Below are 27,861 nucleotides of genomic sequence, written 5' to 3' on the forward strand. Positions count from 1 at the left end.
TTACAATATGTTATTTTATCGTGTTATAAACTACAGACGTTACTTCCAAAAAGAAGATGATTATGTTCGACGCGTCATGCATCTAGTCATGCATGTTAACCAATGATTAAATTCTGCCAAGTCATTGGTTTTCCTGGCTGGCTCAGGTAACCCATTCTATGCTCTAATATAGGGAAGAAGGAGCATTTGTATTAATTTGTCCTAGCATATGGAACGAGGAATGTGCCTTTATCTTTGTTAGGATTTCAAATTTAGAAGATAAAACAACGTCTCGCATTAATATTTTAAACATTGGTAATAATGTACTTGTATTCCATTAATATTCAAGCATGACTACAATACAAATACTTTTTTTTTTTTTGCTCCTTTAAAAAATATATTGACCGCTTTTGCCCCCCCCCCTCCCTTTTTTATCAGCAAGTTGAGCCTCCATTGGGGGCGTGGCAGGTGCCCCACTGTTTGGAAAACGCAGGCTGTACATTGTCTTTTATTTACAGAAAACAATTATGCATTGTTTCCCCCAATGTTTCTTGTAATTAACATAAACATTCATCAGAGCGTTGCGGACGTCATAGGAACACTATTATAAATGCACGAATATTTTTTGTTTAGATTGCACATATTCTAAGAAAAGTGTCTCTCTATGGAGGATGTATCTCCCTCTTTTGATTAATAAAAAACATTTTATTATTATGCCTCTGAAGGCAAAATTAACACTAGAAGATCTTGATGTATTTTGAGTAACTGATTTCTTTTTTAACATCCTTGAACAAACAAATACCTGTACAAGAAGAAGGTTGTTAAACAAATTGTCATCTTGCTTGCTGTCTACTAGTGAGTCTATTAGTGAGTTTGTGCAATTAAAGGAGACAATATAAAGGAATGAACTTGGTTGATGGATAACATCCAATTATGAAAAAAGTTTTGACATTTTTGAACTTTAGGTCAATGCCTGCCGGATGGAGGACATGAACCTGAAAAGGAGGACATGGCCTCCTTTTGCCGGACGTCTGGTAACCCTATTAGCTAGGTCCCAGGTGTATATGTTTCACTTTTTTGAGCAAACACTGGACTAACAGCGCTGTGTATTTTTTGCTAATATAAACCTAGCCCATATATATTCAAACTTACTTGACTAGTATATGCCTAGCCTATGTATTTAGCAGTAGCATGCAGTTGGATTTACCACCAGGGGCCAGCTAGGGAGCATGGGCAAGACTTCGTTATAGTAGACCTCAACACTGACCTGCGATGATGCATCCTGTGGGCAGTGTTAAAATGCTGGGCCGGGGGGGGACTTCAGAGTCAAAAGAGATCACAGATAAAGAGCTTGGCTGTCGCTGTTTGTAAATTTCTCTCTTGTTAGTCGAGCTAGTTGTTGATCTGTGCCGAATTCGTCAGGGGTGCAGATATCTTGTGACTGGGATGCTGAGGATTCTATAGATGTATATCTCTAGATGTAAATACAATCTTAGAGATTCAATAAATGAAGATCCTTTTTAAATCAAATACAGAACTTTAATTTAATAACTGAATGTACAGACATAAAACTGTATCGGATGAATAACTTTGTTTCATAGTATAATAATAGAAATATTCAAGTTTACGACTAGACCTAATAAAATACAAGATTTTTCTCTACAAATTCTAACTCAAACTAAAGTACGTCCTATACTTCTACAAAATTTACTTCCAGTCTGACTTCCCCTTCGCGTCGTTTTCTAAATTTCCTTGGCTTAACCAATGAAATCATTTCCTACAACAAATCAAGTCATTTTCTATCAATAGTGTCAAAGAATGGCAGGTGCCATATCACGTCATAGGAAATTCCGAGGTTCACCTTGATACTTGACATAATATATTTTTTGATAGGGATCTTAAACTGTCCTTTAAATATTAATGAAATCAACAATGTTAATTTAGTTTTAACCATGCCAACTACACACAAAAACAACAAGTAATAGACAGTTCATTGGTAACACTATTTATTATTTACAATAGTCATTGTCACTAACAAACAGATCAAACGTGTCACAATGATGAAAGAATACTGTATGTAACAATTTAATTCTATGAATTAATGAAACTAACAATATAACTGTACAGATATATCAAAGTAATGTTATAATAAAATAATTTAATTATGTCAATAAGTTTTGTAGGTACAAAAGAGTTATGTAATACATATCCACGTTTTATATGAACATAATGTTTTGATCTTGTATGAGCTGAGTGCTTGGAGGTAGTTGATTTATTGGAGTGAAATAGGTTGGGCGTTTTCACTGTGCTCTAGTTATGAAAGTTTTTCTTTCTTGGATCGCTGAAGTTGAGATTTAATTTGCTGTATTGTTCCAAGTTTTATGGTGCTTTAGTATTTTTCAAGTAATACTATCTTAATTATGGGTTGAATACTCCTGTCCAGATATATAGAGATTCAGAGAGAGAATAACTCTGTTCACTTACTACAAGTATACATGCAATAACACTACAACTTCCTAACAATTTAACATGGCACATAATAATACAGTTGTTCAACATAACAAAACCATACCATTGTACATGGTGTTTTCAGTCAATGTGTGAATGAAATTCACATGTCTTATGTAGTGGTACTTATAGCTGATTAACTCACAAAATTGACCTCTCCAATGCTGGGGAACAAAAGTGGAAACTAGCCAAGAATTCAATCGACAATGAACAGAAAGAATAAATGTAGAAATGTATAAAAGGAGAAACATCCAGACATCTTACTAGAGATGCACAGAATAATTTACAATATACTAGATCTAGCCTTCACAAAATGTTCTGCTCTGCACATGCATGACCTTTTGGTCTTGTCTCATGTCAACATATGACCTAGATACATGAAATTGTAATACTTTCATTGAGTTGAATTTTTTTTTTTTTTTTTTTGAGGGTCTTCAGTTTGTTTAAGGGCTACTTTACATATGTTAGTTTTTCCCAAAGGGCTACTTTACATATCTTAGTTTTTCCCTTTAGTATTAAGGAACATTTATGCCAAGTTTTATCAAGATTGGTCAAAGGCTTTGATTTTCTTTCAGGATATACATACATACATATGCCTTACTTTTTGCTTTAAATATTAGATTATCCTATAGGTCTAAACAGTTTTCATTATGGATTTAAAAAGACAAGTGAAAAAACAACTAAAAATGGCACTACCTTGCTTAATAAAGTATGACTATTTAACAAAGTATCTCATTATCAGTTAATTACAATACTGAGTCAACATGCTAAGATTGACTTTGACATGAAACAAAAAAGTAAATAATGTTTGTTTTAATTATATGTGACCAAAAAAAAAAAATGATTTTGATCACTGCAAAGTTGACCAATGGAATGAAAGAACATACATCAATGCTGACAAGGAAATCACAGACTACTGTGTCGTATGGTTTTGTTGAATATACAAAAGTTTCCTGATACAATAAGCCAAAATGTTCTTACTTTGTTATTCAATCATTATACACATTTTTTAATTCTATCAATTTTAATGTTTGAAAAGAGAACTTGCAAAAAGTAAAGTATTACTGGAAAGATGATTAATGTTTGTCTCTGTAATACAATCTTGACATCTGCCACACTCCTAAAGATCAATGGAAACATACCATCTAGACACATACAAGCTGTTTTATTGTAGAGAAGCATTATAGATCTAAGGGAGACTACATTATTGTGGAATTGTAACAGAAATGCACTCGTTTAGTTCTAATTTGTAAATGCATCTTTGAAAAACTAAAGTCCACTAAAAATTAAATGATATTCAACTTCTCCCCCATCAGAGCAAGATTTGACTAATTCTCTAACAAAATATAAGACAAGCTATGAAGAAGCAGTAGTAAGTAGTAGGTGTAAGCTTACATTCACTTTTTGGTGGTTACTTGCCACATTTTTGGCTCCCTTTAAAATATAAACAGACAAGGAAACCTTGTAGAGATGAGTCAGATCCTTTCACATTTGTATGTTTCAATAGCAACATTAACACTATTGTAACCTCTACCTTTGAATATGTGTTCTAAGATAATTACACTTCTAAAGAAATGTTACAATTAAACAAATGTATATGTAACATGTGAATTATCATTGAGAAAACCCAATCATCAATCATTTACAAAAATATAGTGAAACAAAAAAAAACAGGGATCTTGACTCATTGGCCATCAATAAATTTGCAAAAAACATCTAAGGAGATGTATATGCTCATAATAATACATTATGAATTCTATTTAGAAGTAGATTAAAACATACCAGATAGGTTTAAACAAATTATTTACATAACAATATTAGTATTGCAATAAAAAAAAAAAAAAGCAGAGGACAAAATGAAATATTGTTGAGATTATTGCTTTGTGATTTGACTAAGTACTTGCATTAACTGGTGACCAAGTGAAAGTGAATGTCACATTGACATATTGGAATCAGTCAAGCTGACCCCAGACATATCCTGGCAAGCATGAGAGTCACTCATTTCATCAGCCAAGGCATCAAGGACATCCAGAAGCAGTTCCTTGCTCAGCCGCCTCAATGAAGGCAATTTGGCAGTCTGTAAAATAAAATTGAAATCAAAAGCATTACAAAGTTGGCAAAGGTGCACACAGTGACAAATACATCCAGCGTTAAAAACTAAATGCTGGAAAGGACATGCCTTGCAAAAATCAACTTCTAATGTTGCAAAGCAGGCACTTGATTGGAATCTGCAGGGGAAGAGAGCAGTCATTAGCAAAGCTTAGGATACTGGAATGACATGGGAGCAGAGGAAGGATAAGTCAAGTAGATCAACACCTAAATGATGTATGGCAGAGACTTTGAGAGTAATGGTTGGGTATCAGCAACATAATTTTGTACAAACTCATTGTTGTGACTAAAAAATAATGATTTTATTGCTCTTCCCCCCTCCCCCATTCCAAACCATGGTATTTACAGTAAACACAAGATATATATCTTGGATAACAAGGCCTTATTCTTTATAACATAGGAATGTTGTATGTGTCTACTTAAGGACAAAATTCTAGTGCTGTTATCTAAACAATAATGGGGATCGAAAATTGAAATTCTGTCACATTATTATTATTGCGGGAAATAGATAGAATTGAGAAATTCCCTTTTACAGTAATTCACTGTTTTTCTTTCATTAAAATAGAGCTGCTATTATATAGTCTATGCAAGATGTTCATGATGTGTTACTACTATCAGAAAATCATTTCATTAAAGCCATCAGAATAATGGCTTGAGTATCTGACAGTATGGACTTACAGGTGATCCCTGAAAGCGCTATAAAAATTAACTCATGCACCATTTTACCCTTGCTGGCATAGAGGAAATCAGCTAGCAGCAGAGAGCCTTGAAAGAGACAGAGAGCTCTCACAAAGGCCACAGGACACATATTTGAGACTCAAAGAAAAGCCCTTGCCAAAGACCAGTGCAGAATATGAAACGAAAACTTTAAAAAGTCCCACTGGAAAATAGCTTTGTCTGCATCAGGTGTGGCAAAATATGCAGGTTGCAACTGGGTTATCATGGTCATGTGAAATACTGCATGCAATCTGATTTTTGGAATCAAAGACACTACCATTATTATTATCATCTGAAAGAATGATGTTGTTGGTTTGATTTTGTGCTGTTTTATTTCAACCTCCAGGAGCTTTTAGATATACTGCCAAGATGCACAAATTGATTTAGTAGACATAATGTAAAAGACCTAAGGACACAATGCCATATTCTATTATTTTTTCAAAGGCAGAGTCATTGCTGCACATATATGGATACCAAACAAATAAGCAAAAACAAATATTTGGCTTCAACTTCAATGGTCACTGACCTTGGTAAAGTGATGAACAATAATACTCAAGGCATGCTTTTTCATATCTGTTGCCTGAATTTTGTCTGCTGCTTCTAGGATCTGTATGAAGATAAAAAGTGAGATGTTGAACTAATGTTCAAGGTGACAGACAAACTAATTCTACAATTAAACAGCATCAAGTAATAAGATGTAAGGAATAAGTGGTGAAGTGCTTGACTGCTGAACCAAGAGAGTATCAAGTCAAATCTTCATACAGGTTTGGTGTTTATACAGTTAGAACATCATTGAAAGTAAAAGGCATGGCAAGTTGTCAAAGCACTAGATGCTAAAACAAGTACAACTCATTTGCTAAAACTACAGACATCCAGATTTCAAAGAAGATATTTTTTTAATGCAATAAGAAAAAATAATGCCCTAAAAAATACACTTTTTTTAGCATTATTTTATTAAATTCAAACAATATTATATTACTATATTATGTTTTAGATTTAGAATTATTTTTTAATAAATTAAATAATCAGATACAGAATGGCTCTTAATTGTGTGAATAAATAAAATATGTAAATATAATATTTATAAAGCTAAAAAAACAAAAAACAACTATTTATTAGGTTCATGAGTTGAACAATTAGACATAACAGATATATTTAATATTATATTGCAACACTCAAATCAACACTATTCCCCCCAAAAAAAATGGAGATGTTAGGTCAGTGATTAATTATAAATGCAATAAAATGTAGGTGCCACTAACCTGTATAACATTTTGGTAGGAAACATTCATCTCCAAGTTGTGCTTACAATAAGCCTGTGGAGAAAGATAGCCATAGAACTAACAGATTTGTATTTCACATTTCTCATATGTTCACGTCATGAGTGTTTGTACTGTCAGTAATATCATTTTAAAAGTCAACATGTTATTGGCTAGAGTATCTAACAGCATGCTCTTGTGATTGTTGGGCTTATTTTATGCTACTTATGTTAATTGGAGGTGCAGTGGCTGAGTGGTAAAGGGCTTGGTTTCTGAGCCGGGCGTCCTGGGTTCAAATAACGGTGAAAACTCAGATTTTGAATTTCGAGATCTTTAGGGCGCCTCAGGAATCTGCCCATCTCTAATGGGCACCGGACATTAGTTGGGGAAAAGAAAAGTTGGTCGTTGTGCTGGCCACATGACATCCTGCTCTTTAACCATGAGCCACAGAAACAGATGATTTTTACATCATCTGCCCTATAGATTGCAAGGTCTGAAAGTATAAAGTTATCTGTGCTCTACTTTTTGGCTTTCCTTATTGATTTAGGCAAACAATGAGTTGAGGTTATTTATGGCATGGTGTTGTGGCTGAGTGGTAAGGTGCTTGGCATCCAAACAGAAGGGTCTCAGGTTTGAATCTTGGTGAAGAATGGGCTTTTTAAATAGAGATTTTGAAGACACTCCTGAGTCTACCCAACTCTTATGGGTACCTGACATTAGTTGGGAAAAATACAGATATATAGTCATTGTGCTGGCCAAATGTGTATAAGTTGTAAAGCTTTTTTTTTTGAATTTCTTGTGTTATGGTTTAAATCTAATCTGTTGTTTTTTTTTATTTCTACTATTATTTAATTTTACTTAATTTATAGATAAGTGTGATATCCATTTTGTATGTAATTTGTATGAGATGTGTGACTAAAACATATCTTTATTAGATCTACATTTCAATACAAACATTTTCCTCTTTATTCAACAAGTACAAATAGTATTTTTTAAAGATCATAATAAGAGATGGTAGAATACAATTTTAGAAAAAAAAAGTTCAATCATTAAATAAAATTATGTCTAAAGTGCTGGTAATTGTGTTTATTGATAGACTCTTAGAAAGCTCTATGATTGTACATACCTGTAGACGATTGTTGGTAAAACCATAGAAGTAAGGGGCAGCAAACAGGTATAGAGAGTCCTCAGGGGGCATAATAATATTCCCATGATAAATGTATCTCATCAAACTGTCAAAAGCTTGCCTGGATGGAACCATTTCCCCAATAGCAATCTGTTAGAGGAAAAAAACAAAATATGATTAAAAAACTTATGAATAACATCAAAAATGTTTGGGAAGTACTTGTCTAGAAAATTAAGTTGACCAGATTTAAAAATAAATGTAAAAACTTACGTTGACTAAGTTGTCCTGAGGTGTAAAAGATCTAAACATGGCCTCAAAATAGCTGCTGCGGGCACCGAGGATGGCCTTGTGAGCAGGGATGTGGACACCATCTAGCACCAAAGTTATGTCACAGAACTCCTCACCAGTGATACGGAAACGGGTTAAATCTTTTTCCAGCGAGTTGCCTGAGATAACAAATGACAATGGATTTAATTCTGAGTTGAAATAAATAAACTAAAAACAAATTGTACATTAAAACATAAGCTATTAGATCAATAAAGACCATAAAGTTATTTTTTTTCCTTTTTGCTTAGATTTTTTTATCACTTGCAAGTTTAGATTATTTAATAGGACTATACATATTTCCATTACAGCTTCCAATTGGCAAAAACTATGTTGGTATTCAAAAAAAAAATTTTGATCATGAATGGGCTTCGCATCTCAAACATCCAAAGAATCCTAAGCCCTTCTCATCCAAGTCCCAAGGTGAACACAACAATCCATGCACGTTTACTACAAATGATTTATTTTATTTTTCCTCAAAATTAAAATTATTACATTTTTTATATCAACTTTTAGTTTAATTTGAACCCACTCCTCAACACCCTTCTCTTTGTGACAGCCATTTCAATCTATTCTCTGCCTTCTTCATTCACTTTCAGTTGTAAGCCACTGAAGTTAACAATTTTCTCAATCCCAACAAAGTTTTGCTTAAAATAATGTCCAAGGAGAAAACTGGGTTATTGGCAAGGTTTAATAATTGCCACCCTGAGCCTCAATATTGTCTCCACATTTCCTATAATTTTATAATGTTCCCTATAACCTCTAGTGTCACTTCAGTATCTAGGCCAAGACAAATTTTTAAGATACAGAATAGTATATATAGTATTTAGAATAGTATTTGTAAATTCAATAAACGGAAGCAATGAAGTTGAAATATTGAAACACAGTGAAGTCCTGATAATCCAAACTTCAATAATCCGAAAGTAAACTAAACTGAAATTAGGATATTTTTAGGAAAGAAAAAAAAAAGTGAATAAGTGTATAATGTAATACATTTCAAAATAGACAGTATACTGAACAAAACAGTTATGATGAGAGAGGCTTAAGATTTAAAAAATGTGAGAAGCTTATTCATCATCACAATTTTCTATTTCATCATCAATGCTATATGTGTTTTTAAACTATATTGGTTTAAGAAAGTCTGTTATGTTTTTTTTATGAAGAGAAGAAGACCTCTTTTTTGAAGCAAAATTATGCCAAATGCATTAGTCTCTGCCGAGGTAACTGCTAGATTATTTTCAGAGAGATGAAATAAAATAAACTGTGCTCATCACTATATCCTATCCCAGTTTATGTAATAATTTCACTTAATCCAAATATATTTGTTAATCCTAAATGGGTCTGGTCCTAATCATTTCAGACTATAGGGACTCCATTGTATCTGAAGAAACTATAATGAGCTAAGCTATGATAAACAGCATTTCCAAATATTATGACATTATAGAAATGTTTTTGCTAACTTAAGCTAAAATGTTTTCTTTTAGATGTTGACTTTAAGAACTTTTGTTTTAAAATATTTGAATAAATAGGCTAGAACGTAGTGAGAAAGGTGAACTAGTGACAATGCTTACTTGCAAGTGGCTCAGGTTGTGGGTCAAGAAGACGTACAGGAGGCTCCAGTTTTCTCCTAATAATATCAACTATAAGTGGCTTATCCAGAGACTCAAACTCTTTACTCATCACTATCTGATTGAAGTTGGCCTCCTTGACAATAAACCGGAGACAAAATGCCTGAAAATGTACACAAACATATAGTCACTTTTTCAGCAAAACATTCTCTCCAACATCCAGATTGAGTCAACATATCTCTCTGGCTGAAAAGTCAGAGCTCATAAATAAAATTAGGGTCCAATCAGAGTCAACAGAGTAGAGAATTTGTCCAATCAGAGTCAACAGAGTAGAGAATTCGTTCAATCAGAGTCAACAGAGTAGAGAATTTGTCCAATCAGAGTCAACAGAGTAGAGAATTTGTCCAGAGTCAACAGAGTAGAGACTTTGTTCTTAAGCACAATTTAAATTGAGACAAGTAAATGGAAACTGATAATTAGATTTACAAAGCATGTATTAAATAAACTTCAAATATTAAATTAAATATGAAATGCAGATAACAGAAAAGAGTTTCAGGAGTGCATTGATACACTTTTTAGTATAAGTATTTGCTAACAATAAAATATTGACATTTTCTTTATATTTTGTGTTTTCTATACAAGAAAACTATGACTTACACTTAACACAAACAATAATGATAAATGATGTGATTGATAAAAGACTTCAAAACTAAATATTTTTGGCAGACATTTCTAAAAAGTACAAAACTGAAACCAAGCATGACTTGAGTACCTTTAGAAAATCTAACTGCAGACGAGCTGCATTCTGCAATGCAAACAGAACACTCTTGATTCCTATGCTGGCTTCCAAGAATTGTACACAGAGGTGTTGTAGCCGGTCCATTTCAAGCTGAAAATATTTTGATATTGACAAATAAACAAATTTAGAAATTTAAAACATGTAATATATATCTACAACTATAGCCTGTAGTAAGTAATGTTTCCTTTTGATATCTAAAGATCTTTGTGTCTTGATTTATACATTTTAGACATTCCTTTAGTGTAGGTTTGAACTCGGGACCATGATGATGACAGTTCAAAGCACTGCCATCTTAACCAGACAAGTGAAAAGTCAAAGGTCATTTGTTTTTGGTCAGCTGCTTTTAATTGTCCCAAACAATGTCAGGTAGTCATTGGACCTGGATGAACTCAGTAATGGCATTTCTTGAACTCAGTAATGGCATTTCTTTTTAAATACATCTCTAGGTCTCCACCAGGACTTGTATCCAGGAAATTTTTCTCGTTATCCCATAATCTACTTTTAGAGCCATATATATTTTACATCATTTAGTAATGTACCTGTAATGACAACCTGTAGACCTCCATCATGGCTAGTATCACATCAGTGTTGTTGGAGTCTTGACCTGGATAACATAAAGATATTAACTGTTAGGAATCAACTATAAAGGTTAACAAAAGAACAGCATAATTAACAGTTTTAAAATAACGTCTTTTAGGCTGATCACTGCTTAACGCTCACCCATAGTGTGATAAAGTAAACACCAAACAAGAATAATAATTTAATTAAAAGTGAATTGTATTGTAATATATATTTTAAAAAAATATTTTGTTAAAACAATTTACAAATATTTTTTTTATATCTCTGCGGAAAGACTTGTAAATGTTTTAAAAAAGCAGAAACTGGATTATAAACAAAATATTTCATGAGGAAAAGTCATAAAAATGTAATTTTTTAAAAGTTACAAATTATTCACAAGTTAAAAAAATATTTTGATCATAAATATTCAAAACCAGTTAGTGGTTGCTTACCTTTTTTTCCAGGAATTATTTTGTCAGTGTAGATATAGGACAAAATCATCTCAAAAGCTCCAGGATCTTTATCTGGTAAGAACACTTCAAGTCTGCCAGATTCACTTTTTGTCTGCTGTTGCAAAGGAAAACAAAGATAACTAGAGATTTGTTTCAATGAAAATTGTCAACTTTTGCTTCTTTATGACCTAATCACTATCATTCTATGCCTTTAGTTGTCAACAGTATGCGCTTAGAATTTATTTTTCCTTTAAAGTTAAAGCTCCTATTTAAAAGCTGTATAGAAATACTATGGTGAAGCAGTGTCCAGTAAATTTAGAATAATGAAATAAATTGGAAAAAAAATTTACTTGTGATTTGCATTGCCTGATCTTGTCTCTCAACCATGGTGACCTGGCTACAACAAGAGCTATATGAGCAGGGATTCTTTTTTGATCCTATAAAATAATAAAGATTATTTCAAATTATAAAATAAAAGGAGAACAAGGTTACAAAGACAGTTTGTGTGGAAACACAAACTCAAAATCGGCCCCGAAGTGGTACACCCAGGCAGGTATCAATATTTTCAGAAAGAACATCAGAGTTAAATTCTATCAAAGACAAATGACAGAGAAGAATGGAGAAAGAAGGTTGTGTGGTGCCCCAGCAGTCTAGCAGACCAAAGGATAGGTGAAAGTGAATGTGAAGTTAAATGCGAACCTGGCCTAACTGATGTCTTATAATGAATATCTAATTGATCTAATTGTTTTATAAAGGGTCAATCTCTTATTCAAATCTTAAAAAAAAAGAAAATAACATTTCTGTAAAAAAAAAAAAATTCCTTTAGTTAAGTATTCTATGGCTGTGATGCAGCACTGCAGTTCCCGCGATAATATAAAAAACTACTTATTAATTGTTGTTTTAAATTATGTCCAACTTATATGCATACTAAATAGATTTTTTTCTCTTAAAAAAAAGTAAACATTATTTTTGGGTAAATATAGTAGTTAGTAGGACAGAACTTACATAATGTAGCAATACAAATGTAAAAAAAAAATTTTTTTCAAACAAAAAGTTCAAAACCATTTGCATAAATGCAAAATATGGTAAATTGCTATATCCCCTACTAACGAGCCTCCCATGTTCGTTATTATTAATAGTGAATAGTTGTAAAAGTGGTGTATTTTTAGGAAAAAAAACTGCTTGCATAAATGATTTTAAAAATTAGATTTTTCACTTTTAGAAAAGAAAAAAGTAGCCGTTGCATAGAACTTTGAATGGACTAAAATATGATGTCGGATTTTCACTATCTTTTCTAGTTTACGAGATCTAAACGGGACGTATGGACGGACAGACATTTCACACAAAACTAATAGTGTCTTTTCCCCTTTCAGGGGCCGCTTAAAAGGACAACCTCTTGTAAATACTTCTTACATCTAACATTTTTTATTTGACACCTAGACATTAATGTTAACTTCATATTTGGAACACTGTATGTATCATGAAGACCCATGATATGCATTTCTCTGATAGGGTTATGTTCAACATGTTTTATTTATTTTATTAGGTTTATAGGCTGACGACTCATGCCTGGTTAACCCAGGAGAACAGGTCTTGATTTAAGATTGAGAGGAACTCTAGGCCAAAGCTATGTGTTGCAATTAACCAGCTTCCAGGGTAATCAAACTAAAGTACCAGGATCCAACCCTTCTTAATTATCTAAAACAGTCCAGTATTACAAGACACAAGATTTGACTATAAGGCATACTTTACAGAGAAATTGATGGTAAGGTTATGTTAGGCAGACAGTAGTTGAGTTGGTAGATATGTAGTGAAAGGAAAGAAGGCACATTTGAGCTTCCAAAGTGCCATACCAATAAGTATATATATTAACATTTTCTCAGAATGTAACTGACCAGATTAAATAAATGTTTTGGCTAGATTAGACTAACCTTTTCCCCACCAACTATAAAGTCAGTCTCACAACTCACATTATCCCCATCACCAACCACAAAGTCAACATTATTATTGACATCCCCAACAAGAAAATCATCACAACTCACCTTATCATCCCCAAAAATAAAGTCAACATCACAGAACTGTTTGCTTTCTAGCAGACGTCCATAGTCATCATGTAATGTACACTTAGGGTAGCTAGAGAACTGGTTAGAAATAAATCCCACAGTCAGTGACACACACAACAAATGAAAGGACACAAGTTATGCTTGAGATTATGGTACCTTAAACAATGAGAGATCTAAATCTCATCTTAAATAGGAAATTACATTGGGAGTTTTTTATTAGCTCACATCAATCACCTGTATGGTGAAAGGGAGATCAGTCTTAGAAAATAAAATATACATACAAAAAAACAACAACACTTCTATCTTGCAGCAAAGGGATTCACAAAGGTTAAAATACTTTACTCAAACATAAAGACAGCAACCTAGCAAGTTGTAAGATGGTGATTATGGGAATACAAAACACATTTAAAAAAAAAAAAATTTCCCCTTTCAGACCTTGTAATCTATAGAGGAGATTATGTAAAGTTCAGGGCTTCAGTTAATGATGGTGTCATGTGACCAGCACAAAGACCAAAAATTAAAATCTCAACATTTGAACCTAAGACAGATGCCAAGTGCTTTATCACTCAGCCACCACGCCCCTATAATTAAGAAAAGAGCATTTAGGCTAACTATTGAAAAAGACAATAAATGAAAAAAAACCTGCAAAGTAATAAGAATTCTAATAGAACCATTCATTTTAAATAAATTCCTAAAACTACCTTGATCTCTTAAAAAAAAACAAAAAACATCTCATTATATAGTATTATTTTTATTAAAAAGAAGAATCTTAAGGAGCCAAATGGTGTCACAAACTAACCTGAAATCTATAAATCTCTCCACTTCTGACATTGTTGTCAATAGTCCCACCAAATATATACATAGCATCACCAACAACACCTGCAGCATGGAACAATCTACCTGCAGGAATCTGAAAGAAGACATAGAATATTGATTATGATTAGAGATTGAGACTGTTATCAGTTCTACTTTTTAACATTACAAGCTAAATTTTTAACATTACAAGATAAGAATTAAACATAGCCTGTGGATTGTTTAACAATACAAGCTGTTTTAACATTATTTAGATGATTATATCCAATGGTTAGAAACATGAAAATATTGGCTTTACTTGTTTCTAATTCAGACTGATGTACCAGTTTAACAAACACTTACCTCACTTGCTAGACTAGGAGCTATGATAGACCAGGTCTGTGAGTCAAGGTCAAAACTGAGGACATAATGAAGTCACCATTAATAGGAAATAAAAGATACAAGCTTGTGGGGTATTGTTGACAAAAAAGTGTCAGGTTGCAAGATATAGACTAGGGTTTAATTCTCACTGCCTGTGAGTCTTCTTTGTTACAGCTTGGACAGTACAAAAATATTTTCTTAGAATCCCCCCCCCCCCCCCCCAACCAGTCAACAAAGATATAGAGCCATACTTTATTATTACTTTATTATATGAAAAACATGTATCAGAATCTGAAAGAATCTGAAAAAAAAAAACAATAAATCATGATTAAATAGGTTTAGCCATTGCTAATATCCGCCCCCATGTGTTTACATTGAACTGGTGTGGATTTACACACAAAAATTCTGAAAATTCACAATCAAAATTACCCAAGCAAGAATACTGTAGGTCTAGGCTTGTAAAAAGCGGATCAATATTTTAGTTGATATACTCTAAGATTGATTGATAAAAAACATTTTAACACATTTTTTAAACCTAGAACGAGAAAGATAGTAATAAAAGGGAGTCTAGAACATCAGGAACTCAAGCATAGGGAACAGTTAGGTGCAAGACTAAGGGCTGGCAGTGTTAATAGAATTAGGATGTAAATTTAGATCCAGAATAATTGATGCTATTGCTATTGTTGCTCTTTACAATTTGCTCCTAATCCTTTAAGTGTTTAAAAAAACAACAACATTTGAATTGTTTATCAATGAAACAAAAAGCTTCTCACAAAAACTAGATGAAACAAAAGATTTCAATTGTCCTTACCAATGAAGTTCATTGGGCAAAGTTTGACCCGTGGCGCCACCAAAAACGTACAGATGTCTGTCAAAGGCCACCATGGTGTGACCATAACGTTTCTCTGGTGGAGGTGGTGTGTCTCGCAATATCATTTCTGTCGAGATTCTTGTCCACCTATCAATCAAAGTTATTGAATGAATTAGAGAGTTGTTTTTTTAAAAAAGTACAATATAAAATATTTGTCCAGAATATTAAAACTTAACAACCGTATAGATCTATATGTTTATGGAAAGCTACTCACTGTTTCTCCACAAAACTAAACTGAAACAAGTTGTTTGTGATCTTAGCCCCACTCTGCCCAGAGAAGACATACATAGAGTCTCTGGCCACAGCCAGGGCAAAGTTACAGCATGTAGGTGGAATGTCTCCACTTTGGTGAACCTAAAGATATGAATAACAGTGTGTTAAACAAGAGCAGTCAGTGAGTTAAAATATAAGAGAGGGCAAGAGTTTAACTTATCTGTGCCAGTTTTTATTTTTAGTAAAAAAAACAACAACAATACATTCTTTTTTTATTTAACTATTCCTCCTATATTAGCTTGAACTCTTTATGGATTCTGGGTGGAACCTGGACACTGCATGGCTCTAATGAGTTTCCTAAAAATAGGACATTTATGAATATCTTTGGGGAAAAAAAACTACCTAATTTGACACACAGTAAAAACTTTAAAACAGAAGATAATTACGAATATGGCTTACATCCTTTAACACACCTCAGAAAGAATTCCTACATACACTATCGTGTGCTGAAATCATTACATACACAATTAATAGAAGAAATTTGAAATAATGAAGCATTACAAGAAATAAATGGAATGAGAAATTATAGACCACCATCAGCTTCATAAAGGAGGAATTGATTTTTTTTTTAAATGTATATTACTTGTTTTATATTCTACTCCATTCTGGTGGCTAGATCTATATCCTACAAAGGCAAGGCAATGTCTGAAACACTTTCATTCCTCATTGTTGTAACGAGAAAATAAAACAAGTAACAAGAAACAAAACAAAACAAAATACAGAAAATAATAAACAAGGTGCATAGTGGGAGTTAATGACTTCTTACTGTAGCCTAGTGGAGACAATTTTTTTTTTCATTAAGAACTAACAAGTACAGTTCATTCCAGTTAATCTAATCACATCAAGACAATTGTTTTGAACTTATTTACCTAATAACTGCCTGGTCATGTCCTCTGTTTCAAGATGATAGTATTTCCAGAAATATAGTGTTAATATTGTCTAATACTAGTTTCTATGACTGAATTGTGAATGTCCAGAAATACAGTGCTATTATTGTCTTATACTAGTTTCCTTGAAAGAGAGCAGTACTAACAGAAAGCTGAGAGAAGAAGCAGGCCTAGCTGCAACTGACCAAACCTACCTATGCCACATATGTGGCCGGCTTTTTAAAGCAAAGATTGGACTTTACAGTTTGAGTTCATGAGAAAGGTGCTCATCTTCGATCACAAAGGAGGAGCTATATATACTAGTTTCTACGACTGGATTGTGAACATGTCCTGTGTTCCAAGATGATTGCATGTCCAGAAATACAGTTTTATTAGTGAATGAACATTATTAATGAAACTGACCTCCTCCCAGCCCTTCGTATCACCCAGTAGAGATATTGTCCACATATCGTTTAAACGTGCATTGCCATCGTAGCCTGCAAATATCCATAACTTCCCATCATACACCGCTGCCCCATGAGCTGCCCTGGGCACTGGCAGCCTCTGAGTTCTAGCCACAGTTCTGCTGTTGGCTTTGTTTGGGCTTGGGTCACGAACTTCATCTCTGAAAGTATAGCATACTAAACTGCATTCAGGCATTTACATACATTTACATACAATGAAAACTAGCTCAAAGAAGAAAAGTTTGCAAAATAAAAAAATTAAACTGCTGGACTTTACCGAGAGTCAAATTTCCATTCCAGCCACTGTCCAGTGTTAAACTTGTACTCAAACAGATCATTCTTGTTGGTCAAGTTACAGTTGGAATGAATATCTCCAGTGTATCCCCCTGAGAGAGAAGAAACACAAGTCAAAATGTAATCAGATACAAATGTTGACATTTAAAAAAAACAAGTAAAAAAAAAGTTTTAAAAAATTCATTCTTCATTTATGAAGCAGATGGTGGTCTATAATTTCTTATTCTGTTTATTTCCCAAAGTGCTAGGAGTCTTCTAGAAAGCTAGCACAATCAAGTTCTTTTAATACAATCCAGCTAATTTTTACATAAGAGAATGCACAAAATGTACATGGCTGCCTGGTCGTGCTGGACTTTGTTCAGATTTATTGATGGTCCCGGGTTCAAACCCTGCCCGCTCCCATCCACCATCGTCCTGCGGGAGGTTTGGACTAGGAAGTAATTATCTTCAACTCTGAAGGAACATCCGAAACATGTCAAACATTTTAAAAAGAAACATTTTTACATGAACGTTCATTTATTTATTCAACTCTTTACTGAATACTAAGTCATATTTGAGTCAAGTGCAGGAATACTCACTGAAAGAAGCTTCAAAACAGCCTAATTTAATTTTAAGATGATTATATTTTAAAACATGTTAACGCTCAAACCAGAGTTTTCCCTATGTGGCCAATTAGCTAGTATTTTTTTCTCAGACATACATAAACTGTTTTGAGGAAAATTGCTAAAACCATTTTCACAATCCATGTACACCCACCTATGAACAGTTAACAAGCTAATAAGAGAAAGAGGGTCAATGTTTAAGAGCTTTGCAACTGCCTAAAGATGGGTGAATAGAGAAAGAGAATAATGAAGAGTCAGAGAGTTTTTAAAACAAGTTTTGACATTAAATGTTGAAATGAAAAGTTGGCAGATGGACTGAACACTTTTTTTTTGTTCTTGTCAAAACAAAGTCCATGCATTAAAATGAAATCAAGTTTACATCAAAGTCTTCTCTTTTCATTTTTGACTGCAATAAAATATCACACTTTGTAGGACAGCTCTAAGTACATGGCTCTGTTATGAGAATGATCATAATTGATATGTGGCATGTGAAAGTTAGTGAGAAAAATAAATGAAATAGCTAGTGCCAATTTTTTTTCAGTGAAGCCCAAAAGTAGTCACAACAGTAAATTGTTGAAGTAAAACAAGATAGACAAATTAGGCAAAGGGCACCAATTATGATTATTATTACGACATTTATGGGTTTAAAGAGTACACTCCAAAGTAAATATTGTTGACTAAAAAAAAAGGCAAAAGTTGTGAGTATGGTTCATGATATCTACAAAGTCAGTAAAACTTTCATTTCTACAGCCCAGTCTAGAGCTATTGGGTCATGAACTGGACTTTCTGAATAGCTACAAATTTTTTTAAAGTGCACAATTAAAATCCAGTACCGGTATTTTTATCTCTTGTAGTTGTGGTGGCTGAATGGTAAATCACTTGGCTTCCTGAGTCCACTGAACTCAAATGGGTGAACGACATTTGTTGGAGAAGTAAAGGTAGCTGGTCATTATACTGACCAATTACGTTACTCATCGGACATAGAAACAGAGCTTTACATTATCTGCCCCTAAAGATTGCAAGGGTTACCTTTTGCCTATTTTATCATTTGAAAAATATCAAGATGTCTCCCTCACCAAATACAAACATGCTACTTTCATGAACCACTGCAGAGTGATGGTATCTTGGTGCTGGAGGCTTGCCAGTGGTAAAAGCTCGGCCCCAAGACTTGTCTTTCACATCAAAACGGAGCAAATCATTGAGCATATTTTTCCTGTCAGCAATTAATATGAATTATAAGTCAAAGAATAATTCATCATTGTAACAAAGCAATTTTGGACATTAGAAAAACTTAATGTCATTGGTTAAGATTAAAACAAGACATAGGCATAGACCTCTGTACTAAAATCATACTGATGCGCTCCCTGGTCATGGCCACATTCTTATATGCTTGCAAGTCTTGGACGCTGACTGCAGAGCTAGAGAGGAGCATCCTAGCAATCGAATTGAGATGCTATAGAAGGATCCTAGGTATCACATTTAAGGACTGCATCACAAACCAAGAGATTATTACAGCAATTGGACCCCCATGATGACATGCTAACTATCGTAAAAAGACAAGCTAAAAATCTAAGGCCATATTACAAGGTCTTCAGTGCTCGCAAAGACCTTCATTTAGGGAACAGTACCAGAAAAAATAAGAAGAGGTAGACAGAGAAAGCGATGGGAAGACAACATAAAAGAATGGATGAGCCTGCCATTGAAAGAGGTTCTGTCTAAGGCAAAACAAAGAGAGGAATGGAGAAAGTCGGTTGACAAATCTTGCATGGTGCCCCAACGGTCCCAACAGACTAAGGGATAGGTAAAGGTAAATCCTGAAATTAGTAAACAGTATAGATCTGCTGTTAATTTAAAACAGGGCCGGTACAACAAGTTGCGGGGCCCTATGCGAATGGGGTTATGCTGGGCCTAATTAGGGTTGTGATAAGGATAATAAGTGAAAATTAAGATTTTGTATTAGAAAATAAATTTGTCTTTGCACTTTATTCATACTTTAGTGAGTACAAAACACTATCAAATTAACTTTACGAGCCATCTACAGTAAATAGTAGTTTTCCAACAAAAAGCCGATAAACATTCAGATCTGCCTTTTAGATTTACTATTGACTCACAAAATATCGCTTTTGTTTTTTTATATAAGAGGTCAAGATAGATTTAGATCAATAATTGAATGCTAGTGACTATTGAAGTAAATTAAGTATTTTAAGTTCTTGTTTTGGTTAAAATTCGGCTTATTATTACATTTTTATTAAATGAAAACCGACAATGCCTTTTTTTAATCGCGCGCAGGATTGGCGTTTTCAATATACTGAATGACACATCAAAATGACAATTTTGTCTGTTTTAAGATTTGCATCAGTTTTCAGAAGATTTTAATAATCTCAAGACATTTTCATGACTTTTTCTATTTTATAATTTCAGGAGAATTCCAGGAACCCTTTAATAATAAGTTAAAATGGTTTAATTTAATAATTTACACCTAGAATTCACATCGCAGGGCCTACTGCTGCCACATAGGTTGCAGTGGCCTAAGACCGGCTCTGATTCAAAAGATTTCCTAATAATAACCTCTGCCACTTTTCTGCCTTTAGTGTAAAAATTGTACTTGTATCTTACCCATTGTCTCCACCAAACACATAGAGAGCTTCTTTGTAAGGAACAACTGTATGTTTGCTGCGCCTAGAGTAGTACAAAAATGAGAAATATTTTAGTGTCCAGCACAAAAAGCCTTTATCCATTTAAGTTATTCAAGTGTTTGGCTTACCTGGCCCCAACAAACTCATCACATTCTGGCATTGATCTCCACATGTGCACTATTTCTATTGGCCCAAAGTCCAACATCAAGCATTCTGTACTTTCCGGCCAATTATGGTCAAAGTCCATTCCTGGGGGGCGTGCTATAGCCATTTTCAGCACAGCCCTTTTTAAGAACCGATCACCAATCTTATTATGAACAGATCACCAATCTCTGCAGAGATAAAATTAAAAAATCAATACTGTTTACTGTTGTATGTGTTCATTTAGAGCCAAACACCAATAACAGTAAACTCAGGTGTACCTAAAGGAACAGTCTTGGGTCCACTACTATTTTTAATTTACATAAATAATTTACCAAACTGAATTAGTTCAGGAACAAAAGTCAGATTATTTGCAGACAATTGCATAATATATAGAATAATAAAAAGAAAAAAAGGTACAGAAATTTTACAAAGAGAATTAGATGAAATACAGAAATGGGAATCAAACTGGAGCATGTCTTTCCACCCAGAAAAATGTCAGTTATTAAGAGTAACAAAAAAACTAAAACAAATTAACTAGGTTAACTAGTAGCAAAAATACTAAAAATGCATAATACCTAGATGTTATAATAAATAAAAAACTGTCATGTAATCCACATATTGACGAAACTATCAAAAATCAAACAAAGCATTCTCTGGTATATTAAAAGAAATTTCTATAAATCAAATAAGAACATATAACTAAAATGTTATTTAACCTTGGTTAGGCCAATAATAGAATATGCATCCTCTGTTTGGGACCCCTCAACTCAAGAAAACATTAAGAAACTGGAAATGAAACAAAATAGAGCAGTGAGATTCATAACAAATGAATATTCACATTAGACTAGAGTAACACTTTTAGTAAAATCACTAAATTTGGAAAGCCTTCATGAGTAAAGTAAAGTAGTAATTATATATAATATAAAACTCTGAACCATAATCTTCAAATACAAAAACAAAATCTAATAAAATATATACTCAGAAAGACACAAAGATAAAGGCACATTCCTCATTCCATATACTAGGACAAATTTGTACAAATGCTCCTTCTTCCCAAGTGCTATTAGAGCATGGAATGGTTTGCCTGAGCTAGCCAGGAAAACCAGTGACTTAAAACAGAATTTAGGTCATTGGCTAATATGCATGACTAAATGCATGACGAGTAGGACATATAATCATCTTCTTATTTGAAGTAATGTCTGTATTATATAAGTTTCTTCTCTTCCTATAAAAAAATCCTAAATCCATTGATGTAATGTACCAGAATGACAAAATGTTTTAATTTTTTAAGCAAACTATGGTGGTTATTGCCTTTGAAAAATCTAATAAGATAGCAGCTATTGGCTCATTATTAGAAGACCTTTGAAAAATCATCAATTAGTCCTATTAGTTAATTTTGTCTCTAAGTGGTTTATGATGTTACCACGTATCATGTGTTATAGGATTTTACAAGTGATGCTGGTTAGTGATACTGATCTGTAGAATCCTGGGTCAGATTTTTCTCTTTTTTAAAATAAGGGAGTGACGTTAGCTTCTTTCCAGCCCCTTGGACACTCTGCCCTGATTAAGAGATGCCTGAAAAAGTATTTTGAACACTGGACTGGTGCTAGCTCATTACTTTATCAGTTTGTCCATTGTTACTTTCATCTCATTAAACATTATTATATTGTTAACATCTAGAGTTAATTATTTACTTTAAGCACGAAGGTGCATGTTGAATGTCAGCAGTCAGGGGCCCGGGCAAACAAGCTAAGGTTTAAAACGCAACCCTGACAGTTAGTTTTAGTTTTATTATCCTTAGATCTAGAATCTAGAGTCTATCATTATCTTCTCATTTTGATGGTGCTGCTACTCCTGTTGTTAATTTAGAATTATTATATCATCATATCATACAATAATAATATTATAATTTTCTAACTAAACGCACTATTTTTTATTCAAGAATGATAGTTTTGATCATTGACTGGTAGGTATGGTAACTTAGACTTAACTTACTTAATGACCTAGTCTTAGTTGATTAACTTAAAAATTAATGATAACTTAATTAATCACTTGACTTTTCACTTAAGAACTTAAATTTTAATAATGAATAATCATTAATAATGAGTTAACTTGACTTAAGTCTTTAAAACTTAATTAACTTAAACTAATTATGTCTAATTCTAAGTTAATAAATAATTGATAGATTCTTATCTTATAGTTATAGTTTATATATTAAATTATTACAATCTAATCTAGATGATAATACTAACAACAGATCTAGATTCTACTCACTGTCTAGTCTAGATTCGGTAAAACTAGACTCAAGAATCAATTGTTTTTCCCTGGGGCTACCCTGAGATATTGACACTGTTCACTATTGTTATTGTTATTTAGATTCTTTTCCGGAAGATTGTTTTTCGTTTCTAGTTTTTCTAAAACTTGGAAGCAACAGACCTATATAAATAAACACAAGCTAGATCTATCCTTTATAACCCAAATGCAGAAGGGCAGAATAAGAGACTGGGATTCGATCTCATGAATTGATCCGTATTTGGAACAAAAAGTGGAGAAGTTCGGGATACACGGCGAAATAAGTAGATCTAGACCTAATCCTATTAGAACTATTTTACAAAACTGATCTACCTCTCTATAAGACAGTGGGCGTCATTAATAAAGCATTGATACTATACTGTTTGTTTAGTGTGGTCATTTAATTCTGTGTACATAACTGTGCTTGTTCTTCCTGGTGCCCATAGGTTGAGATCTTTGTGATTGCTGGTGAGGTTTGTCTAATGGTCTGTCTGTTTGTTCCATCTATGACACGGTCTCCGTGGCTAAAAAGAAATATAATAAATGTTCTCCTTTAGTGTGCAAGCTATTGCGTCATAAAATATTATAACGGACTTTTATTTAATTCTAATAGAATCTCAAATACAGGCGAATAAGTCTCTTCCCGAAACTTAGTATCAAATTTAAATCTAGATATCAATTTGAATTAGCTTATGAAGCTCGCAGAAAGTAGTAAATTGTTGAGTTTCCGAACCGTGGGTTCAGCGTTCGAATCATGTCTGAAGACAGGGATTTTTAATTTCGGGATCTTTGGAAACTCTGAGTCCACCCAGCTCTAATGGGTACGGGACATTAGGAAAACTAAAGGCAGTTGGTCGTTGTGCTGGCCACATGACATCGATGTTAGAAACAGATGAAATGGGAACTTTTCATGAAATTAGCAGAATACTTAAAGTTGTGACCTGTTTTGAGGGATCCCATGTAATCTCTAAATGCCAGATTATGGGAGACTAATGTAGGCCGTAAGTAGGTTAAGTGATGCATAAACCCTTGAAGCTCGAGGCATTTTACACAGCATCTGAGTAGCAGATATAAATGTTGAACTAATCAAGTCATTTGAAGCACCAACTTACACACACACACACAGAAAACAATCGCAAATGACTTACCCTTTTCGTCTCATGGACTTACTGTTTCTGTTTCTAAATGCATTCATATTTGAAGTTTTTAAAAAAATCGCTTTGACGCCTATCCATACTAACTATCTTATCTTTATCTTATAAATTACAGACGTTCCTGCGCTTTATCATATGTAAAATTTTAGTCGTGCACGTAAAGGACAAGCGCTGACACACAAGAGAGTAATGATCGTGTATTTAAACTGCAATACCTTTTCTGAGGTGAAGACAGGGGCGGACTGGCTCTGTGGGCATTCGGGCAAATGCACGTCAGACTCATATCTAAATGGTCCGATAGGACCACCGAAAGGCCTGCTTGGATGCCACCATGACACGTATTAAATTGTCAAAGGTTTTAAAATATTCTCTTGTAAAAGTGACCCTCTGAACGTCGTATTTACAAAAAAATCTTTCATAGGCTCTGCAGTGTAATACTCATTTATTACAACACATTTTCCGATATAATGTAATGACTTACATCCATAGACAGTGCTACTAGTAGGGCTTCTATCTACACACTTAGTGATTAAAAAGCAACGTATTAAGACCTATCTTTCTTATACGAAACAGAGTTCATTGTATGCATGCATATCGATACATTATCAAACTTAACATAATAATTTTGATGACAGGTAGGCCTGTAATTGGAAGCCCATCGTATGATATACAATGTATGGGCCAGTTTGTATAGAAATGCCCTGGCCGATTTTGACACTTAGTCCGTCCCTGGTGAAGAGATGGTAATGGTACACAAGCTTTCCAAATCATCACTTTGCTAATGACCTATCATAAGTGTAAAGAAACAAAATGGTAATACAATGAATTTGTGGACTGCATTTTGCTTTAGTTTTTTTTTTTCTAAACCTGTTGCTTGAATTCTAGTGATTTACATTCAAGCCTGTAAAGCGCCCTCCTTCACCGAGCTGCTTGAGTTGATAGAAATAATTCTAATAACAAATAGCGCCGTAAGAAAGAAGTTTTCTCCCTTGACCATTTGGTATTGCTTTTGTTTTAGTTGCTGTTCATTCTTTGTCGTTCGTTTGTGACGAATGTTTCCGAATTCTTTGTTATGACACGAATGTCATTATTTCCCTTGTCGACTGTTTTCGTAGAATGTCTTCCAATCAGCGAGTGCTGCAGAGCAAAGGTCAAAGGTTTTGTTTTTTTTTTATTAGGCCTTTCGTCATTGGAAGGGAGCAAAACAGAAGATCGTGGAGAAGATTTTCAGAAAAAAAAAAAGAGTTACTCTTGACGATGGTTAAAAAGGCAGCATATGCCCCTACGTGTACGTCTTTTTAAAAGGTTGATTATTACAAAACTAATATCAACTCACTCTGCCCGTCTAGTGCCATTCGCAGGATACGTACTTTTTCCCACACCCATTCTCAAATCTAGTTGAAACTTTACACAGTTGTTTGCTGTACCTAAAAAAAAACATGAATCAATCAAAGGGGAAAAAACACTTTAATCTTTAACCACTCTTCATTAATTATTTTGTTTGGTATCGAAAAGGGAAATAAATGCTTCTTATTGAGCGATGTAGCTGTATATGTGGCATTATTTCCCTTATTACGTTTTGTACACGTTTTATATCACTTCCCATTCTCGGTTCAATTTGAAATTTCGCATAATTATTCATAGTCGTTGACAATACATGAATCCATAAAAAAAAATCAACTAATTAGTAAATCAATTAGTGGTAGCTATTTAACGTTGTTTTATATAAAAAAAGAGCTTATTCCTGCAGTATTGAGATAATGCAGTGATTTTGCGGTTTGTTGCGAGCTTTTTTTTTTTTTTAAATATTCTGCTTGTTTTAAATCGATTCTTTTAAGAGGTTAGTGAATCATGGGGGGAGGGGGGGGGCGCTGAAATGTTTTGCAGTGACCCTGGATCAGATGCATTTGTTGACGCTATGTAGGCCTAATGGACTAATACGTTAAGGCAATCCAGAACATATGAATAAAGAGAATCAAAGAAGAAGGTGGGCTCAGAACAAATGAGCGTTTTAGTCTCTTCATTGACTTACATTCGGTGCTTAAGAGTCTAGAGTGTAAAATACCAGTGAGTGTTCAAATACTTAGGGTTGTGAAAGAAGCGCGCTAACAGTTAGGAGATCGATAAACTGGAGACGATGCAAGAAGGCGCTCTGTTTTGAAACTCTTTCAGCCAGGGTCAGTGAGAGATAATGAACAATAATGGTAATTGGTATCATATAGATACTGCCTCACTTGCCACCCCAAGACTCTTTCTGGTGTATATTTTCAGACTAGAGGTGGAGGGTCGGCCTTAGATAAATGGAGGCCCTAGGCGAAGTTAATTTGGTGGCCTCAATGTAATAGTAAATAAAAAATAAACACCAAAAAAAAAAAAACTGCAATTTATTAAAAACCTCGTTTACTCTAACAATAACATTGAAAACAAGTTTCGCTTTTTTCTTCTTTAAAAATATATAAATGAGATCTGTGCGAGGCCCCCACCAATCGGAGGCCCTATAGGCGGCTGCCAAGGTGGTCTATGCCGGCCCTCATAGGTGGTAGTGAGCAAGGGTAAGCACTCAAGACCCGGCACCTGATATGGTCCCTCAGTACAGACAAAAAGTGATTGCATAAACAAGTAGCCTTTATTTGACCAGGACCTTGTACATCTTACCAGGAGGCTCTGATAGTTATGTCAGTGCGTACTTAGTCAAAGTTGTAAGTCTAGAATTCTAGATCAATGTAATACAGAACAAATCTATCCGCTCCACAAGTCAGGCTAGAAAGTTCTTTTTTTAAAAAAAAAACATGATACATTTAGTGGAACTACTTTAGATGTAGTGGTAGATAACAAGAAAATCTTGCTACTGAATCGACGGACTGGAGGTGTTTTGAATTAATAATAATAATTATGTAATTTATAAAGCGCTGTTAACATAATGTAGCCTCATGGCTCATTGAGAACAGAACAAACTTTAAAGCGAGAATACATATAACTATGCAACTAATCATTTATCACTGGTCTTTGACGAGCTGACCTGATCAGTCCTAAACTATTGGTCTGGTTAAGTAGATCTCTAGGTCTAGTATTTATGGTCTATTTTTGTTTTTTTTTTAAAGAAACTTCACACCTTAAACTCTCAAAGCCGTCCCCGCCCCCTAAACTCTCGTCGCTCCCACGAGTGTTACTATATTTAGATCAGTGGACAGATAACAAGAAACGCTTCGACGCCGTCTGCTCGTGTGGATAGCCGCGCTTTGTGCGTTTCCCCACCCCCGTTTTAAAAACTTTCACTCACTCTCCCACTATTCTCTTCCTCTCTCATTCTTTTCCTCTCTCATTCACAATTTTCCTCTATTGGGATTTTACTATCACGGAATGTTCCTACGACACTAAATAAAGCGAAGCACAAAATAAAGGAATTCGTTTTCTTGGCGGATGTATTTATTTTTCTGTTCAGAACTTCACGTTCGCTTTCTTTCATTTTTTAGATCTGTTTTATAATTATTGATGTGAGTAACGCTAGTGACTTATTCATACAGTGCATTAGAGAACGTAGGCTTTAAACAATTAGTCTTACTAATTCTGGGTTGCGATTTAGTCCTAGAACTAAGTCATGTCATGAAAGTATATTGAAGGTCTGGAAAT

General features: G+C 33.9%; 2 protein-coding genes across 8 annotated transcripts in view; one reads left to right on the plus strand and one right to left on the minus strand.

The window, feature by feature from the left end:
- Positions 1–1,496: 1,496 nt before the first annotated feature.
- LOC106079678 (leucine-zipper-like transcriptional regulator 1) lies at positions 1,497–23,185 on the minus strand. Of its 3 annotated transcripts, XM_056005811.1 has the most exons (22): positions 23,060–23,152; positions 21,502–21,571; positions 20,770–20,973; positions 20,622–20,684; positions 19,082–19,218; positions 17,387–17,495; positions 17,069–17,270; positions 15,721–15,860; positions 15,447–15,593; positions 14,618–14,672; positions 14,262–14,372; positions 13,442–13,540; positions 11,750–11,836; positions 11,400–11,514; positions 10,929–10,993; positions 10,363–10,479; positions 9,594–9,753; positions 7,969–8,144; positions 7,699–7,848; positions 6,576–6,629; positions 5,840–5,920; positions 1,497–4,564 (listed from the first exon to the last, which is right to left on the minus strand). In XM_056005811.1, the coding sequence occupies exons 3-22, from the start codon at positions 20,910–20,912 to the stop codon at positions 4,421–4,423; spliced, it is 2,355 nt and encodes a 784-aa protein (XP_055861786.1). In that variant the 5' UTR covers positions 20,913–20,973; positions 21,502–21,571; positions 23,060–23,152; the 3' UTR covers positions 1,497–4,420. The 3 variants fall into 3 exon arrangements, with proteins under 3 accessions (XP_055861786.1, XP_055861787.1, XP_055861785.1); XM_056005812.1 differs by lacking the exon at positions 21,502–21,571 and having other exon boundaries at positions 11,400–11,511; positions 23,060–23,185; XM_056005810.1 differs by lacking the exon at positions 21,502–21,571 and having other exon boundaries at positions 23,060–23,185.
- Positions 23,186–27,508: 4,323 nt separating this feature from the next.
- The window catches only part of LOC129922008 (uncharacterized), an 85,689-nt gene continuing 85,336 nt past the window's right edge, over positions 27,509–27,861 (plus strand). For 4 of the 5 annotated variants that reach the window (XR_008773945.1, XM_056005839.1, XM_056005840.1 and 1 more), the window contains exon 1: positions 27,509–27,725. The gene's annotated coding sequence lies outside the window, so the exon portion shown is untranslated. The remainder of the gene's footprint in view (positions 27,726–27,861) is intronic. The other variant, XM_056005842.1, reaches the window with a different exon arrangement.

This window comes from Biomphalaria glabrata, chromosome 12, assembly GCF_947242115.1.
Source record: "Biomphalaria glabrata chromosome 12, xgBioGlab47.1, whole genome shotgun sequence".
NCBI lineage: Eukaryota > Metazoa > Mollusca > Gastropoda > Planorbidae > Biomphalaria > Biomphalaria glabrata.

Bases quoted from the DNA above. Each gene is read 5' to 3' on its own strand.
- LOC106079678 (XM_056005810.1), bottom strand. From the start codon at position 20,912: ATGGCTATAGCACGCCCCCCAGGAATGGACTTTGACCATAATTGGCCG. The intron at 11,515-11,749 runs GTAAATTTTTTT...CCTTTGCAACAG, and splicing joins TCAGGCAATGCAAATCACAA to CAGACAAAAAGTGAATCTGG. The intron at 10,480-10,928 runs GTACATTACTAA...AAATATTTTCAG, and splicing joins TCTACAGGTTGTCATTACAG to CTTGAAATGGACCGGCTACA.